Genomic DNA, 18,714 nt, shown 5'->3' with positions numbered 1-18,714 from the left:
CAATTTATTATTAAAAGTGCAAAATCACCATGGTACATGGTCTCATGCTGTTTGTAGCGTAATTGTGTCCCATACCTTAATGTGATTTTCAAAGAATCCATCGTAACCATGTTAGATTTTTAGTAAAAAAAGAGTCCTATTGGTAATTCTTGTAAAACATGACATTTAAAATATTTCTATGTAAGATCCAACAGAAAAAAACAGATCTACACGAACCTGTACAAAAACATTTTTGAAATGTATATGAATCTAAAGGGATTTTATTTGAAACAATAGAAAAAATTATAGATTTCGAACAGGACTGAAAATCCTATTGAAACCAAAACATTTTCCTATAGAATTCCTCAAGAACTGTCTCAAAAATGCAAAAAAGTAAAATCCTATATGACTTTTTGACCCATGGTTCAGGCTAGTTGGCTGGTCTGAACATACATCAGCTGCACGGCAGTTGTCGTGTAATGGGGTCAAGAAAGGACAAGTAAAGATCAGACGAGAAATCTGATCCCTCGAGCTCGACATTGGCAAATACACTTAAATTTGTGCACAAAGACAACGTAGATGAATTATTGTCAGATCAGATTAAGTGCTGGCAGTTACAGTATCAGAGACAATCTTAATAATTGTTGCAGATGGGAAGATCAAATGTTTAATAGTTTATGCTGCTTATTGCATTTCAGTATCTCAACATTATTCAGGTGAAGAAAAATTGATTCTTTGATTTTGTTGGATTAATTTTATAGCACTGCTATGCAGACATTTTTTAAAGGCTAGACTACAGTGCAAAATGAGTATTTATATAGGTGTTAAGGCATAATGTAATAAGCTTGGAACCTCTGTGAAAATAAAGAAAGAATAATACATGTAACCTGGAGTTCACATTGTTTATTCAGTATAACAAAGAGATTTTAATGTGACTTCCAGGACAGCAATTCAAACGGACATTAAATGGGGGTAATGTAAACAAAATGACATTATAGTGGACTAAAGACTAGTAACGATTCAACCGGGCTCGGGTTACTTCCAGACAACAAGCAGGGGAGGCCAGCCCTTTAAACCAATATCCAAAATTCCATTTCAAAGTAAATACGAAATCCATGAAAGTCAACAGGTACACATTTCTGTGGTCATGGTAATTGTAACAAAAACAATGATAATACTGAGTATGCAAAACATTGAAAGTAAACTTGTGTTTCTTCCAGTATGACTGAAATAGCTTGACTTAATATAAGGGAAATATTTTGAAATGAGATGATGTCCTGTGTGGTGCAGACACAACATCATATCCATATCTCTAAATCGTCTAGCGAATGCTTTAAATGCAAGACGGGTGTTCATCTGGGGACTTTCTACATCCAGATGAACCAATTAAGAGTTTTCAATCCCTCCAGACTGCCTCAATTCTCCACAAATTGTGAAGCACTTCTCAGTATACTTTAGACATAAAAGGGCTTTTAATGACTAAGTCATAAAAAGATATTCCAACATCATTAAATCAAGCTTAAATGATTTTTATTTTTTATTTTTTTTACTATTAACAAAGTCCTAAATGAAATGTTGTTTCACATGATTTATGCTGCATAGCAAACTCTAGCTGTAGTATTGACTTACTTAGCACTTTAAAATCCAACAGGAGAATTTTTACCTCTTTAGAGACCCAGGTGAAGCTTCTATTGGCGACCAACAACCTCAGACATGTTTATAAAATGTACTGCTAAAAGGAGAGTTGCAAAGCCATGCTGTCTGTCAAGGATTGTTGACTTTATTTCTCCAGTTACATCTGTGCTGGAAACAGGAATTTGACCAAAATAAAATCAATTCAGCATAACAGAGATCAAGGCCACCGATAAGCCTGTCTGTGAGATTCTCCTTCATGAAAGCTGGATTTATCATGGTTTTGAAGGCCTAAAACTTTGGACTATATTGCTGAGAAGCTGCAGCCGAGTGGTAAAAGTCTTGAAACTTGAGTAAAACTGAATGAGGCTGTGGTTATGCAGAGTCATAAATGATAGGAAACAACATGTCAAATGGGTTGGGGTACAAAACAGTGAAGCAATTGTTTTAGCAGTAAGATGAGCCAGCTGAAAACATCACAATCATATTCTTGCTTGCTTTAACAAAGCATGAAAGCAAAGTGAACTGTTTATTTAAACACTGTCAGCTAACGGACAGAGTAGATATGCTATTGTCTACAGTTGAGACCACTTGTGTTAACACTAGCTTTTTGACTCTGTAGCTAGCTAACCTTTGGAGGCTCATTGTGTACAAATTGTATTCCAGTGGAACAAAACTTTTTCTTTTCTCAAATATTTATAATGACACAACATCAGTGCTGTTCAAGGAAAATGTTTCTTCTTTGGTTTCAAAATTCATATGGGTTGGCTTTGGACACACCAGATCTCAGCAAGCACGTGGGCCGACATCACAAGCCATGGCAGGCCGAGTTGGCATAGTTTCAATCGTTAGGTAAAGCTGCTGCGTGGTACTCAGGCACACATCTTACCAAAGCCATTGGCTTACCCTGGATGGTGTCATCTGAGTCCCATACTACACCAGATGTCCTACAAGGCACTTTTATTCTTTTTCTTTTATTCTTATTCCAGTGACAGATGAAATGTCCCCGGATGAAGCACCAGCACCAGAATTTGCACTTGGAATATATTCTAAGTAATACAACAAAAACATTGCTTTCACTTCTGTACATAACATTATATCATCCAGTTCTCCCTTCAATAAATCTATCTGTATTGTAAAGAATTGCATTGTCCTCCAGGGCTCTCCAGGATTTTTTTCCTGAACATGTACCAAATGTCCAAAATATCTTCTTAAGTTGCATTAGTTGATTCCCAAAAAACTTGCGTTTTCTGCTTAGGTGTTATCAGGTCATTTACAGCCTTAGTGTTTATTCTTAAACAACAGTGTTATATATCAGCCCTTAAAATAGGGTTTAATTAACCACAGCCACATTAGCATAGCAAAAACCCTTTACTTATAGGTCTAGAAAGTCAGGTCCAGTAAGAGGAAAACTCTTTGGTGTTTCCAAAAAAAAAAAAAAGGATTGCACAAATAGTATTTGATCAGAGAGAAGAGAGATTTGCATCAAGTCATTTTAAAATGTTAAAAACAGATCTAGGTAACATCTCAAGAGGTACTGAGTTGGAGAAGGTGTGAATCTGAGCATATAGGAGCGCAGGCCTGTTATCAAAAGCGTACCATTCATTCTACGAGCATACGGATCTAACTTAGCATAATGTCTTGAGATTTTCATTCAAGGAATTAAATTAGATGTTGAGCAATGTCTGCTTTACAGAGAGCCCGGCAAAACCCGATAACACAGAAATGTGATTTTCACATTGGAGGAGAAAATGCAAATATCTTAACTAAAATCTACAAAACAAGGATTAATAGAGATTTGGTAAAGGCGAGGAATCTACTTGAAAATTCAGGCCTTCAGCTAAGCCAAGGCCCTTTGTTCACATAGCAAGAACAAAAAAAAAAAAGGAGGTGCAAAAGGAGATGATGCCTTCCAATCCTCTACCTGTCCTTTGCCAGTTCTGACCATTCAGACGAGGAACCATTCACTGATAAAACAGCCAAAGCCCCTCAAAATAAAACAGTAAAAAATAAACAGGATGTGAAACATTAAATGAGGAGAAGCTTTTGATTAAAGAACTCTCTCCCTTCACATGTTAGAGTAGAGAACGTGTCCATGGCAGATGCTATCAACCATTCGCTCTGGGATGTCCGTCACTTACAGTACTCATTTAATTGGGCCCATCTTCAGGCTGACACATGACGCTCTCATGGTTCTTCTCTCTGAATAAGTCCGTCGACTGAGATGCATATTAACAAAAGAGATTTGTCTGTAATATTGCCACAAGCCACCATGAACGTTTTCTCTATCTTGTGCATTGCAACAAGGACAAAGACAGCAATCCTCCACTTAGGGTGTGTGTGTCAGTGTGTCGGCGTGTGTGTCCGTGTGCGCACACGTGCGTGTGTGTGTGTAAAGGCCACTGTATGCAATCAAACTGGAAGACTTTAACCTTGCCAAGGACAGGGGGACAGACTACATTTCTACTGAGATCTGAGCGTCCATTTTCCCATTATGCTGCTGCTCTTATCTACAGAAACACTAAAATCCGGTTAAATGGAGCCATTTTCTCATTTGACTTTGGAGGTCATTTTTCATGCTTGGAGAACTCCAGTCATTCAGATGGCACAAGGGGCTCCATTGTAATAATAGCTTGTTCTGTGAGGGTCCAGAGGCCTGGTCTGCATGGGCTCGCAGCCACTCACGGACCACAGCTGGAACTCACTCTGCACCATACACCCAGCTGTGTAGCAATGGACCACGGCAAAGACGAGGCAGAAGAGGCTACTGTCTCATCGTTGGATCAATAGAGGAAGGAAGAAGTCACCAGTGACTGCTCTCAGCATTAGGTCACATCTTTTGCTTGGCAAACCCTGTAAGAAACATTGGACATAATGTGGAGCCAACTAGGCCAGCCAATATAGTGTAAACCATAGAGCCAAGGCAACAAAGACCGGGTGCACCGCCTCTCGGCACCATGAAGACACCAGTCGATGTTGTATCTGGGCTCGTGGGAGTGTGTAGCAGACATGAACGATGCTCCCCGTTGCGGTAGCTAACGGGCCTCAGGAGGAGAAGCAAAGGCTGCAGCACTCCATACAGATCTCCAGGCAGTCTGCGGACTCGCAGCAGGCGTCGATGATGCCACAGTCCATGTCGCAGGGCAGGTCACAGTCGCCACACTCCTCCGTCGCACAGCAGCAGCAGAAACATGCGTCGTCCCCCGCACAGGAGCCGCAGGTAGCACAGTCCAGCACGATGTTGCAAAAAGTTAGGAACTCACAGAAGAGGCAGGCCAGAATACAGTGAACACAGCAGTCTGTAGAGAAAACAGACACACAGACAGAAATTCATCATTTATATTTCGTCTCTTATGGAAGCAGTTTATATTCTAAACCTCTCACTCTTTTATCCAATGTCTTTTTCTATGCTCTGGCAACATAAACTTATTTAAATGTCATGCCAATAAAGCAAATTGAAAAATGGATCTAAGGTTGTTGGAATAGTTTGGAGGTGGTTCAGAAATCATGTAAGATGACTGAAAAATTGAAAAAGAAATATCAGCGCAAGACAGAGAGATCTGCAGACTGCAAATTTCCTGGTGGTGTTGGCGCACCTGCTACAACATTTGCTCTTTAATAGCAATAACATTCTATGACAAATTTCATGTCTTACCAAATCAACTTTGGTAATATGCCTGTTATCTTTACTGTATCTCTCTCTGCTGGGAACACTGAAACACTCCCTCTTTGTTGAGCTCTCAGTATCAGCATTACTCACGTAAAAGACGTGACAATCTGCATTTTTAAGTATCAAAGAAAAGAAAAGGTGCCTTTCAGTATATAACCTTGAGCTGAAACTGATGCACACCATGCAGCTCGGCATTAAGCGTGGTTAATTTAGCCTGCTTTCTTTTCAAGACAAAGCCACTAAAGCGATGACAAGAGGTACTGAAACAAACCTGCTTTTCAAAGCAGCTGCCTCACCAGGAGTGCAGAAATAACAAGGTTAATAAAGCGAGATACAGATGGGCGACAATTCAAAACAGGAAAGCACTGAATAAATGGGTGGAGAAGTAAAACAAAACAGTGGGTCTTTTGTGCTGTGGGGGACATTTTTGCTGGCATGGTTTGAGATCCTGCAAATCAATATTTGTTCTGAGTGCTCACCAAAACTTTTGTCTAGCCTGATGGCAGTGGTTTCTTTCAGGGTGACAGCCATAGGGCTTGAGGGGTCACTGAATGCTTTGGTTAGCATGAAACTGTTATGAATCATAAGCTCTGGTGTTTACAATCACCTGCGTTCAACCCAATTGAACACCAGTGGGAGATTTTGGATCAGTGGGATCTAGGTGGAGACAGCTTTCTCCATCATTATCATAAAAAAGCCAAGTAAGGAGATATTTTGGAAGAGTGGTGTTCTCTAACTCCAGTAATATTACAGACTCTGAACTTGTTCTGGCAGCACATGCTGGCCCAACACAGTACTAAGACATTTTATATTGTTTGTTTTTTTTGCTTTAAATTGTCACCAAGCTGTTGTCCAGTCTGATGAATTTCTCTTTTGATTTTAAATTCTAAATTTTTAATTAATCAATCACATTTCTGTATTTGCAGTTGGTAAAGATTTATTAATGCAATTCACATAATTTCTTAGTAGTGTCTCTTCTTAATGATCAATTTTGCTTTATATTATAAACCATCGATCCTAAAATCTTACAAACTATGTTCCAGGCGTTCTGGGGGTTCGGGGGTGCCTAGTGAAGAAGAATTCCTCTTCTCTGATCAGATATGAGGCAAAAACTATGATGGTGAACCTCAGTAAACATCCCTCCCTCTCCTCCCGCCCTCCGTCAGTTTCTGTATCTCACCGTCCTGTGCCTCTGTGGGAATCTGGGAGCTGTTGCTCTTGGAGCTGCTCTTGCTCCGCTTGCTGCTCTGGGAAGTGATGGAGGGGTTTGACTGCAATTTCTTGGTGTGTCTGGGTCCTGACGAGGACGACGAGGAGGTGGATGAGCCGCCTTTGGGGAGGGAGCCCAGCTTAGGGTGAGGGCCCCCGTTTCTGACCCCATTGGACTGGACTGCATGTGTGTGAGGCGTGTGCGTGTGGTGCGGACAGTGCGTGTGAGGGGAGTGCGTATGGGCGTGGTGCTTGGCTCCGTTGCGCAGTTGGCTGCTGGGCTGTGTCCGACATGGCTGGGTGTGGTGGACGGGCGTGGATCTGGCTGCTGGTTGTGCTGAGGAGGGACAAGAGGACAGTCATTTTGTATCTGTTAAGAATTGTATTTATTTAAATTAAAGATGTGACAATACAAATATAGCATTTAAAAACAGGAAGACAAAATAACCTCCACCATTAAGTAAGTTTTACGATGTTGTATTTTACTATACAGTACACCTGTTACATCATGAGTATGGTTGAGCATATGTCCAAAATATATCATTATCCACACAGTCCTTTCAGTTCTTCTTTGGCACAGGCTCCTCCTCCACAATGCCACTAGCTATAACTCACGTTACAGTACGTCACCCACGGAAGAGCCACATAAATTAGTAGAGTGTTGCAGGAATGAGTCCTTAAACCCAGAAATAAGTTAGCATTTTTTGCAGATGTATCCTTGTCTCAGAGTCAATGAGTTTTTTGAATGGGTTTTCAGTAAAATGCCTCAAAAAAAGGCCTGTCGATAACACATGCTCAAGGTGCGTTCATGTTCTGTGAAACGACATTGGTTATTGGGGATATTTAAGATCATCACGATGAACATGGAGACTCATCTATTCACTAACCCACCTTTACAGGCGGACTTTTGTTGCAAACTATTCTAACTCCACTAACTTTACAACTCACTGATTGATCAATTTGTGGTTAGAGACTCTAACATTAGCTTTTCTCTTCTGGCAATTTAATTTACACTTAAAAAAACATAAAAGCGGTGCTCATCTGTGCAGATTGCCTTGATGAACAAAATGTGATCAAATCTTAAACTTGTGTTTGCCACAGAACTTATTTTCTTGAATAAATCGAAAATCCAACTGGACAATCCTGATGCTGTTTGACAAAGGAACTAGGTTGATGCTAAGTTCTAGGTTAACCTACAAAAAAATGTCGTCCCTGCAGCACCATTTGGAAACAGAATAAAAAGACAGTTAACACTGCAACCTTTGTGATTCACTAGAACTTTAGATTGTGAATGCCTTAAAGATCAATCACTCACATTTGAGGAGCTGGACAAAGGAAATGTTTGACATTTTCGCTTGATAAGTGACTTTAAATCATCAATCAACTGACAAAATTATTGATGGTTTCGTTGAGTAATCAAAATACAGCTGCACTGTACTATTCAGTCCAGCTGAACATTTTCCTCTTATGATTCCGGTAAAGATGGATCCCAAATGTAAGATGAGTCAGTTATTATTATAACGTAATGATAGGTTCGCATTTGTTCGAGTTTGTCTTGAAACAATACTCATATGTCCACACAGTTAGCGCACTCAAAGCATGTTGGTTTCTTTGTTGTCTCTCGTGCGTACTGACCACAACGAGCTTTTCTTCAAAAATAAATGTCAATGTTGAGAGTTCAGCTGAAGCTAAATTGATGAGTTGGACAAATAAAGCAGATATCTTCCAATTCCAGACTCATCATATTTGCTTTGGCTTTCAGAAAAGGATCTCTGTAGCCACTATAGACTGGAGGAACAATTACAGTGACCAACAGTGCTTTCAATTCATATAGGGGCATTGTATTATGGGAATGTGAACATATCATTAAAGCATTTATATAAAACACATTCATGGGAACACATAGCTGATCACGCAGCTCTGAGACAGGGCCGAGGCCCCTCTCAGTGTCATGGAGAGGGAGGCTCTGGGAAACTGAGTCCATTTACAAAGCCCACCCCAAAGGCAATAGCTCAAGGGAAGAGCTATGCATTTTACTAAGCTGACCCATGATCCTGCTTGTCTAGACTCTTGCACAACTGCACTGAGACTGCAGGAAAAAGAAGACAAGATAAATGAAAGAGTGTGAGAGAGGAGTGTTTGTCTCTGGAAAAACCCATCCTTTCTCTACCTGGGTTCATGGAAGAATGCAGTTTTGACACAACATTGCACGCAATTAATCTTGGATGAGTGTAACACTTGGTATATTTTACCTCCAAGTGCTACCGAGGAGGACTAACTGCTCAGCGAGAGGAGAGAAGGGGTGGCAGAAATGCTCACCGTGGCTGCCAAACCAAACACACAACCTGAAAAGAAGAATAAAATGGAAGCCTGGTTTTTATTTTATTATGGTAGTATTTAATACCATCCTATTGAGGCCCTAAATATTTTCTTGACCTGAAAGCATATGGTGCCGTGAGGTGTGGTGAGAAGTAACGGGGCAGGGTAGAGTACAAGAGAGCCACAGAAAATCAAAGCAGAAACTCTGTAACTCACACACACACACATACATGCCTGAGAGACAAACAGAGTGTGGTCCTGAGCATGAGCTATGAAACACGACTGGTAATAAAAGCGTCCGTTCGATAACCGCTTGGAGACAGATAACCCATCCAGGCCTGTTTTGATTGGCTGATGTCCGTGGTCACACAACCAATCCAGTGTTATTAAAGATTCTTTCATTCAGCGTTTTCTAACTTTGCTCCAGATGTTTGGCACGCTGCAGGGCCAGTGTGTGTGTGTGTGTGTGTGTGTGTGTGTGTGTGTGTGTGTGCGTGTGTGTGCGTGTGTGCAGGAGTGTGTAGGTGTGCATGCATGCGCAAGGCTAGTGCGAAGCAGCCATACTTTCTCCTCTAAAGTATGTCAAAAGTCAATACCTGCTGCTCTCCTGTGTTATGTCTATCTCTCTCTTCCTCTTTCTCTCCCTCACTCCATCTCCTCCCTTTCTGTGTCCTCCCTTTTCTGTCTCCCTCTTCAGGCTTCTGCACAATGCTGTATTTTAACACTCGGAGCTGGCCAGGATGTAGGTCGGTAAGAGAAGAGGGGGATTAGAGAGAGGGGAGGGGAAGTTGTGCACAATTTTTCAGTATTCCCTCTAGGTCTGTATTGTCGGGGGGGTTGTGAGTTCTTGAGAAATTCATACTTCTTGCAAGCTTGTGGTGTGTCTGTGCGAGTGTATGAACACAGTGGATAGACGGATCTGGCAGGCAGGCAGGCAGGCGGGCAGACAGACAGACAGAGAGACAGAGAGACAGGGCTCAAGAGTCAGGACCGTCTCCAAACAGAGTTTGAGGTTAGGCCCACTCAGACACACAAATATATGCATGCGGGAACACGTGTGGACACACAAAGAAATACAAGGTCCCTTTGTCTGAAATGAAGAACGTAAGATGGAATGAGAGAAGCAAGCTGAAGAAATGGGTCTCTGCTTGTGCACATTTGGACCAGGAGGATGCATGGGTGTGACTCATAAACACAATGATTCAGCAGTGGGAGCTGCTTAAAAATAACAGCAAATAAAGAGCCCAAATGACTGTGGGATTAACATGATGAGACAGGGAAAACCGCAGAGTGCATATGTGTGTGTATCCTGGTGTGCGGTGCTAACACAGCAGTGTTGGCCACTGGGGGTCCAGCGACCTCAGGTATAATGTGTGTACGTGCACCGTTAGACTACTGAGTGCGCATGGGTGAGTCACCATCAGCGCTCCCCCTGCGCGCTTGCCCACCGTTCACACACCCTCCACCTCTTCCTCCTCTCCTGGCGTCTCTCAGCTACCCTGTACTTACACACCTCCCTCCCGGCCCTGAGAGCTGCTGTTCATCCCTCTCTCTCTACTTATCCTCTGCTGGAATGAGTCACCAGAGTGACAGTGAAGTCTGTCTGTCTGTGTTCCAGCTGCTTTATCCTACCGTCTCCTCTGCTGCAGTTTGTCTGCCTATGTAGGCTAAAGGGTTGAAAGTGCTGCTGAACTACATGGACGTGAGATTACATCCACCAAAATGGAGATTTTGCGTTTCACCAGACCAAATTTGTATGCTCAGAGAGAAAGAAAACAAAACAGTGAAAAATTATGTGCGCACTCACAGATCGGTACTGTAATATAATAATATAACACTGTTAACACAACAGAGCAGAAGCAAAGTATCTGGGTGTCAAGACAAGAAAGTCCTGAATAACACATGCTGAAACCAAACGGCTCACTGTGATTGCCTGCAGTGTAATTTTTTTGGTATCAAGGACATTTGCTATCAGTTATGGAAATAAGAGACCGTGCAGCCAGGGCTTGTTTGTCACAAAGGTTTCTCAACATTTGCCCAACATTTCAAAATCCACTAAAACTCCAAAACATCCAGTCTCCCATAAAACATCTTACCCAATGAGTCCCTTCTGGGGGTTTTTTCCTTACAGGGTTGTTTTTAACTGCCTAAGTGCCAACTACTAAAACTGTGAGAATGGGAAAATGATAAGTTGGTTTTGTATAATGTTACTTAAAACAGTTTTCAATGAGGTGTCCCCACAGTTCTGCGTGCTGCGCAGCACTCTAACCAGCACTGCAGCGTTATTAGGCCTGTTAGCTGCACCCTCTCATTACATTATAAAAAGTCATGTGAACACAGTGTTCAGACAGACGCACGAGAACGCTGCTTCAGAATGAGGTGTGACTGCAAGAAGAATTTGTGACACAACTTTTGGCTAAAATGAGGCAGGTCACTCTCTGTGTGAGATAGACACGTTTCGGTCACTCTTAAGGTTTAGCTGTTGGGGCTTGTTTTGGCCACTGAAGGGGGGACTGGATAGCTGCACTTCTAGCAAAGTGGATTGAAAGAATCCCAGTTAAGTGTTTGAGGACATTTTGAACCCAATCACTCCTCATGATTGCAGAGAATCACCTAAAACTTAAAAATTCCCTGGGGTAACTTTTAAGTAGCTGGTGTATTAACCAAATGGTGTTCTTATTCTACAGCGAGATATTTGTTGTCAGCAATGGTGGGCAGGCCAGGCATGTTTGTTGTTGACAAACAGACAAGACAGACAACCTCTGACTCATAGTAGAATGAGTCGAATGCAATTTGTATGTAGTGCTTTGATATGTAGAATAGTTGTGTTCATAATACACATGTGATAATATCAACATCTTATGTTTATGAGTTCATAAACTCATTGCCTTTTCACTAGTAATTCAGTAGCTGAAAATAAATCCTCTTTTTGTACACTTTGAGGGTAGTTTTTCACCAAAAAAGAAACGAAAAACTGTGATCACATCGTTTTCGTGAGTTAGTTTGGCAATGACAATCGCGTAGTGAAACTCTAATATCATGACAGCCCTAATTATGGGTAAACATTCAAATATTTATCCAAATAAGGTATTGTTTATTTTAATTCCAACATGGACAGACCCACTATGAATGTATATTCTAAATATATAGTCTACCACTTAAGATGATATTCATGAATTATATTACTGTTATGTATTTGCCTGTGCCTGGTTTGTTTTGCCTCATTGTCAGAGTTTCAACATTATGGTAATTATTCATTATTCAATTATTATTACGTGTAATCAGCCACAGATTCAGATTCACTAACATCACACATAATCTATAAATCAAATCAGTGGCATAACATGTGAATTATTGAGCTACAATATTCTCATTAGCCCGTAAAGTATTTACATAACAAATCCTAAATATGTCCAAACTATATCACCACTCAATGTGTCAACTGATTGAACGTTGACTGATGTGTTCGTGCCTGCACATGTTCGCAGAGGAAGTCTTTTCTTGCAAAAACACAGCTGTGCATCGGAATTAGTCCTTTGTGTTTTGTTTTGTGATTGACATGTACATTTCTTTGTTTTCCTGTTCGCATGAAAACGTGAAATATGACCTCAGCTGACGCAAAAGAATAACAACTTGCACCAAAACCTTTCCATTTCTGGAAAAAAACTTCCAGTCTTCTTTTGTTTTTCTTTTTGACATTCAGACACTCTGTTTATTTCCTTCAGCCCAGCTGTTGGAAAAACACCTAAATGCATCATTTGCATCATCATGAATTTGACCTGACATATGGATGGAAACTGTATGCAAGTATTTAAATTTATAGAGACCTATATTCTGAGGAAAAGAAGAGAAAAGCAGAAAATTAGCAAGAACTAAATGACACAAAGCAACCCTCATCTCTGACCTGAGACATCAACCACCCACCTCCTGAATCACAGATGACCCCTGACGTGACCACTCACCACCCACACAGCTGGACTTTCCAACACTCAGCTCTGTGTCACCGCTATTGAACTGACAGCACATGTAAAATATGGTTGTATGTGGTTATGTGACCAAGAAGGAGATAGCAAAATTCGGAAGAAGACGGACAGAGAAACAAGAAAGTCTGAGATGAAAAGAAGAAGAGAATTAGGGCAGAGGGGCAGAGATGGAACAGTTTCAGCTCGGTGGCTGGTCTCTAATTAAAGGCGATGTCACAGTCCTGTTAGATTTCCCACCAGCAACACACTGCACACTCCTCCCCGTTGATGAGAGATAATAACAAACAGCCCCGCTCAGCATTTCCCCTTCACATACACACACACACACACACACTCTTTGGCACTTGAATAAAAACGCTTGCCCTCCGACTCCTTTTGTGAAAATAGTTCAAACTGATAAAAATAAACAAACTGAAAGTGCCATAAACGCTACTGTGATGCTGTCACGCATTATTACATGTGTCATCGTTTCGAGTCTATGAGAGTGCAATCAGTTCAACATCTGTGAACATGTGTTTCCTGCTGTGACCGTGACGTCAACGACGGCAGTGTGTTCATGACATCACTGACAGCCAGAAGTACACGCACACACACACACATACACACACACACATGCACATATGTTAACAGCTTGCTCTGCACATTGTTCTCAGACAGCTTGTCATAGGCCCAGGGCCAGACACATACTGCAGCTCTGATGTCATCACTGCGAGACGGAGAAATTGTCTGTTTTCGCTTCTGTTTTCTCACCTTCTCGCTCACAAACACACAGATGTCAAACAGCCATGACCTCACCACAGACCTGAGTCACAGCTATGTTGTTATGTCTTCACGCTCATTAAGAAGCCAGACAAACGCCTGATGATTGATTGATCGCAGGCCATATTTAAAGGCTGATAGTGGTTTCGCAGAAGACACACAAACACACTCAGACAAGGCAGAGAGACAAACATATCATGAAGCAGACAGGCGGGCGTGAGCTGTCCACGTTCACCTGAGTTTGGCACTGTTTAGTTTGCGGTTCAAGTCCCATGAACACACGTGTGATTGTGCATGTTGCATAGGGAGGAAGCTATGGATGAAGGGAGGAGGAGGCGCATGAAGGCATATGGAAGGCCAGTAAGGACTGGTGAGCATGGCTGTACATTTTGTCCAAGCCTACTGTAGTTGCATAACCCTCCCCACACAGCATATGGAACCGGTAGGTTTCATAAGGTTTTATTGGGATGTAAAATAAAGCAGAAAGAGAGAGAGAGAGAGAAACTCAAACCCAACGCTCTCCGCCCTTCCACCCTGAAAATAGACACAGCATGCAGCAGACAGGACAGGTAGAGGCCCAAACATAGACAGAGACAGCAGACATTCACACACCTACTCAACTCAAAACACACTGCATTCACCTACTTATCCACTTCCTGGCTGAACTGACTGCTGGTTATTCAGTTACCACAAACTAGCTATTACGGCGGGGCCAGGTTTGTGTGATTGTGCCTGTCACCCATGGCTGGCCCTGAATTCCAGGAAAAATGCTCGTAGCTTTCTAACACATGCTCAGATGTCAGCTTGCTCAACCGTCTTCTCACCCCTCAATCCCTCCTTTCATTCGTCACTCATTCGCTGACACCATGCCTCCTTTTCTTTGAAGGGCAGGAAGGACAGATTTAGACTACTCTAGGGCATTTAAAAAGTTTTACATTGCCAAGCATCCAGACGGCTTAGCTCAGAGCGTTGTTATGTGACGCTCTGTCTTCTAAGTGAACGAATGACACAGTGAAACTAGTTTGAGAATTAGGTTGAGATTCTGCTTATTTCAAACTGGAGCGAAAGCAAGAAAAATATATGTGGTGGGGTAATGACATAGCATACTTGCGTAATCGTTGGCTTTGATACAGAGCGCTGGAGTGACTGCACATCAAGGGGAGTGAAAGAGGGTGAGACATAACTGTCGGACTTGTAATATAAGGGGAATGGTGGCGGTTAGGGATATGACTCGGCAAAGGACAACTTCCAGGTGTTGTGACACTCCTGCTGATACACCCAGAAGGGAGTGTCATGACTGAATAGCTGTAGATGTTGGGAAGTAGACTTTAGACTTGGAGAGCTGTGTGTAAACAAAGTACACACAATGTGAGACACATTCATCTCTCCTCCTGCAATTTTCTGCAATTAGTCAAACTGCTGGCTACAGTAGCTATTTGTGTTGCAGCAATGACTACTGTGATTGGGATGGATTGGTTCAAGAATCCGTTTCACAGATCGCAGAAAGAGGGCCAAGGTCAAATGGGAAACTTCTGGAAAATCACCTTGACATTTATAATAACACAAATTACTACAAATTCAGCCGTGGAACACAGTTTCAACTGTATGTTGTGTGGTTTAGTCCATGTGTCTAGACAGGGATGGTAGGTTTTTCAAAACTGGATATAATTGCTTTGCTTATTTCATATTTCTGTTTGAAGAAACCTTCAACAAACACAATTTTGCATAAGCCCTAGATTGTTGTTGGCTAAAGTTGAGCAGTAAGCTATATGAAACGACAGAGAGGGACAACTTGCATATTTTCAGCTATTTTTTTCCTTTATCTTTCATTTTTTTATTATTTTGTTTCCCCCTTTATTCTATTTACAGACAGCAGAGAAGTGACAGGAAATGAGGGGTGGAACAGGTGGATGACATGTAACTTGATCTTAAACCAATAGGCGGCCAGGTTGCCAGCGCTGAATTGTTTTTAACAACGGTGATTACGGCTAAAATGTCAGAAAAACAACAACTTTGTTAAAGATATAATATGCACCATTTTCGCATTCAAATGTTTAAAAAACAAACTAGATGTTTGTTTTTTATTTAGTTAAACTTTCCACTTACATTATCCTAAATGTTTTATTCAAGGTAACGGTGCTAAGACTAATGGATCACTAATTAAGTAACTAGCTAGCCACTTCATTGTTTGCAATTATATGTATTGCTCACTCGTAATGGAGCACAACTGTTCATTTTAATCAGCAATAGTGGTTGTTTAAGAATGCAGACAATAACTCCTTTCTCCCACGCTGCTTTGTGACATCATCAAACTCTGTCTTTTGTTGGTGCATTTAACCCATACAAAAGATTTTATTAGAGAAGAAGCTACTCAGCTGCTGCATCTTTGAATGTGGATGGTAAACCCCCCAAAACACAGCTGACTTCCTCAGAAAGACAAATGCTCAGAGTTACAGAAGCTAATAGAAGCTAGTCTGGATGCAACAGGACTTCCGCTCTATTGAGAATCTTTTTTTATTTGACCCAGAATTCGAATGAACCTTGAATAATTTAAGGAGACATGGAGGTAAAGGCCACAGAGCCAGTCACGCACACCTAGATTGTCATGGTTATTATGGTGATATTCACAAACCCAGCTCCAACAGACAAACAGAGAATAAAATGACTAGCAGAAGAAGAGTAGCAGAAGAAAGTGTAAAGAGAAGGAAATGTGTTTCATTTCAAGTATGTAGACTCGCTTGTGTTCAGAAATCAGAAACTTAACCTACTTAGCTGACAATGTAGATATTTCTGTCTGTGTGTATGATTACCTGACCTATTTCTTCAGGGTGTGTAGAATGTATTTGTTAAAGGTCAGGACAATGTGACTCATCAGACCAGTGATCGGTAATGGAAATAAAACTCTCACCAGTCTCTGAGCGTCTTTCTCTTTGTGTGTGTGTGTGTGTGTGTGTGTGTGTGAGTGTGAGTGTGTGTGCTATTTACTCACATGTGATACTCTTGCTGGGTGTTGTGAGCTCTGTGTGAGAGAGGCTGTTGTTCCACTTGTCTCCCTCATTGCCTCGGAGCCTTTCTTGGGTGCCGTTTATCCTCAATATGAGCGGCTCAGTATAGGTATGGACCACATCTAAAAGACAGAACAAATACAATTAAGACATTAAAGCGGACCACAAAGTTTTATGCTTATGTTAAGTTTGTTTTGAAGGTTTTCAGGTCCAAGTTTTCTTTCCTGAATGAGTAACTGCTTTCTATGTAGATATTATCAGCCATCAGCAACAAGCTGTTTTCCCTCTTGTAGTAAACGTGTCTACTCCCATGTCATTTCCCATCTACTAGCACTTAATTAATTTAAACCAAATGGTTCTGCTGACTTCGACAACGCAGAAGATTTTGTCTGTTGGTGTGTGCTCTGTCCTGAACTATCATCTGGAAGCAGTTAAATCCCAACCTCTTGGGACTGTTTAGGGGTCTATGTGCATGCTTGTGAAACCTGAAATCTGTGTGGGTCTGTGTGTGTGCAGGGATGGCTGTTTGTGTCTGTGTGTATGTGTGTGTGTGTGTGTGGGTGTGTGTGGGTGTGTGTGTGTTTGTATGCGTGTGTGTGTTTAAAATGAACATATAGGAGGATGCACACGTAATATGCATACAGTAAATGTATGTCTGGGTGTTTTATGTGTTCACTGGTACCATGCAGTGCTCTAATGAAGCTGTTATTATGCACACACACTGATACATACATACAAACACACCACACAGAGGCCTTCAAAGCAGGGCAGGCTTGGGCCTCTGAGAGGTGCAGACTCATTCCTGGGCAAATGGGAGCCAGCTGGGTTTGATAAACACACACATACACACACACACAAACCAAACCACGTCCTGTGCGTGGACTCAACACTTCCCGGCTATGTTTATTTACTCTATCCACTCTGGCTCACTTCTCTATCTGTCCTCTCTTTCCTGTCCCCTGCCTCTCACACTCTTCATCTCCAGTTCACATTCCCTCTCCACTCCTACAAATAAATTCCTCTGCATATTTGGCATAACTCTATACGTGAATTCCCACTTTTAGGGCTAAACATATATAATGTTTGTGCAAAGGTATCTCCACTACAGGGAGCTGAAAGAGAAAGATAGCAGACAGCTCAGTTCAGTGTCAAAGTAATTTGTAAGGATGAGCTGAGTAGTTGGTTAGACCTGGTTGATATTGCGTTTTAATTGAAAAATGTTGCTTTAGTCATTGACGTATAAGGGGAAACAAACAGGGTGCATGTCGAGGTCCGGGCAGGAGAAAGAAGTCATTAGTGCCACCAAGCACATCATCAGCTGATCTCAAAAAGTGCAAAATAAAAATGCACAAACAAGTTAATACACATGAGTTAGCTGTCTATTTATTTACAACTATACCTCAAAGTACACTTCGTTTATTTGCTAAGATATCATATCATCAAGTCTCCGCCTATATTGAAATGACAAAATGAAAAAAGACACTCATACTGAGATATCAAGGCTCAAATGAATCTGCAAAATAATTTGTACCTTCGTCAAGGACTTTATGTTTTCACATGTTGGTTGATTTGTTGGTTTGTTTTGTTACACACAAATTACTAAACAGATTTCCACAAAATTCAAGGATCATTGTTTGACCAGAATAGACCCCTTTAACTTTTGGTGTGGATCTGGATAAAGGGACGGATCCTGGAATTTATTTTCACTTTTCCTTACATTGCAAGATAAGGCCTTTTATTAACATTTTCATTAATTTGGAATAATACATGAATCTTGCTGAAAGAAATCTGGGATATTTAGGTAGTTAGTATCTATAAGTGAGCTCGCTCTGATGCGAATCCAAATATAACTCTGGATCTAGCAGACTACCTTTTTTTTTATTATTTGAAAGTGGATTAGGCTTTATTAAATTAAAGGGGACTGTTGGGCCTTGGACGAGGTCTGCACTCTATTATTCTAGAGCTGCAACCATTACTCAACTAACTGATTTGTCGATCAACAAAAACTTAGTCAGCAACTACTATGCCAATCAATTCATAGTAATTTTGTCCATTTTGTGCAAAAAAAAGGTCATTAATTCTCTAATTCCATCTTTTCACATGTGAGGATATTTTGCTCTTCTTTGTTTAAAGTCATTTATATTTAATCAGGCAAAAT

General features: G+C 41.1%; 1 protein-coding gene across 1 annotated transcript in view; it reads right to left on the bottom strand.

Annotated features, from left to right (window-relative positions):
- Window positions 1-867: 867 nt before the first annotated feature.
- mdfi (MyoD family inhibitor) overlaps window positions 868-18,714 on the bottom strand; it is a 32,197-nt gene continuing 14,350 nt past the window's right edge. The window contains exons 3-5 of the mRNA XM_030418729.1: window positions 16,541-16,678; window positions 6,462-6,827; window positions 868-4,910 (exon numbers count right to left, since the gene is read on the bottom strand). Coding sequence (XP_030274589.1) covers window positions 4,657-4,910; window positions 6,462-6,827; window positions 16,541-16,678 — 758 coding nt within the window. The 3' untranslated portion in view covers window positions 868-4,656. The remainder of the gene's footprint in view (window positions 4,911-6,461; window positions 6,828-16,540; window positions 16,679-18,714) is intronic.

Source organism: Sparus aurata, chromosome 6 (assembly GCF_900880675.1).
Source record: "Sparus aurata chromosome 6, fSpaAur1.1, whole genome shotgun sequence".
Taxonomy (NCBI): Eukaryota; Metazoa; Chordata; class Actinopteri; order Spariformes; family Sparidae; genus Sparus; species Sparus aurata.
Note: the sequence above shows the minus strand (reverse complement) of the source record. Positions and strands in the feature narration are given on the sequence as shown.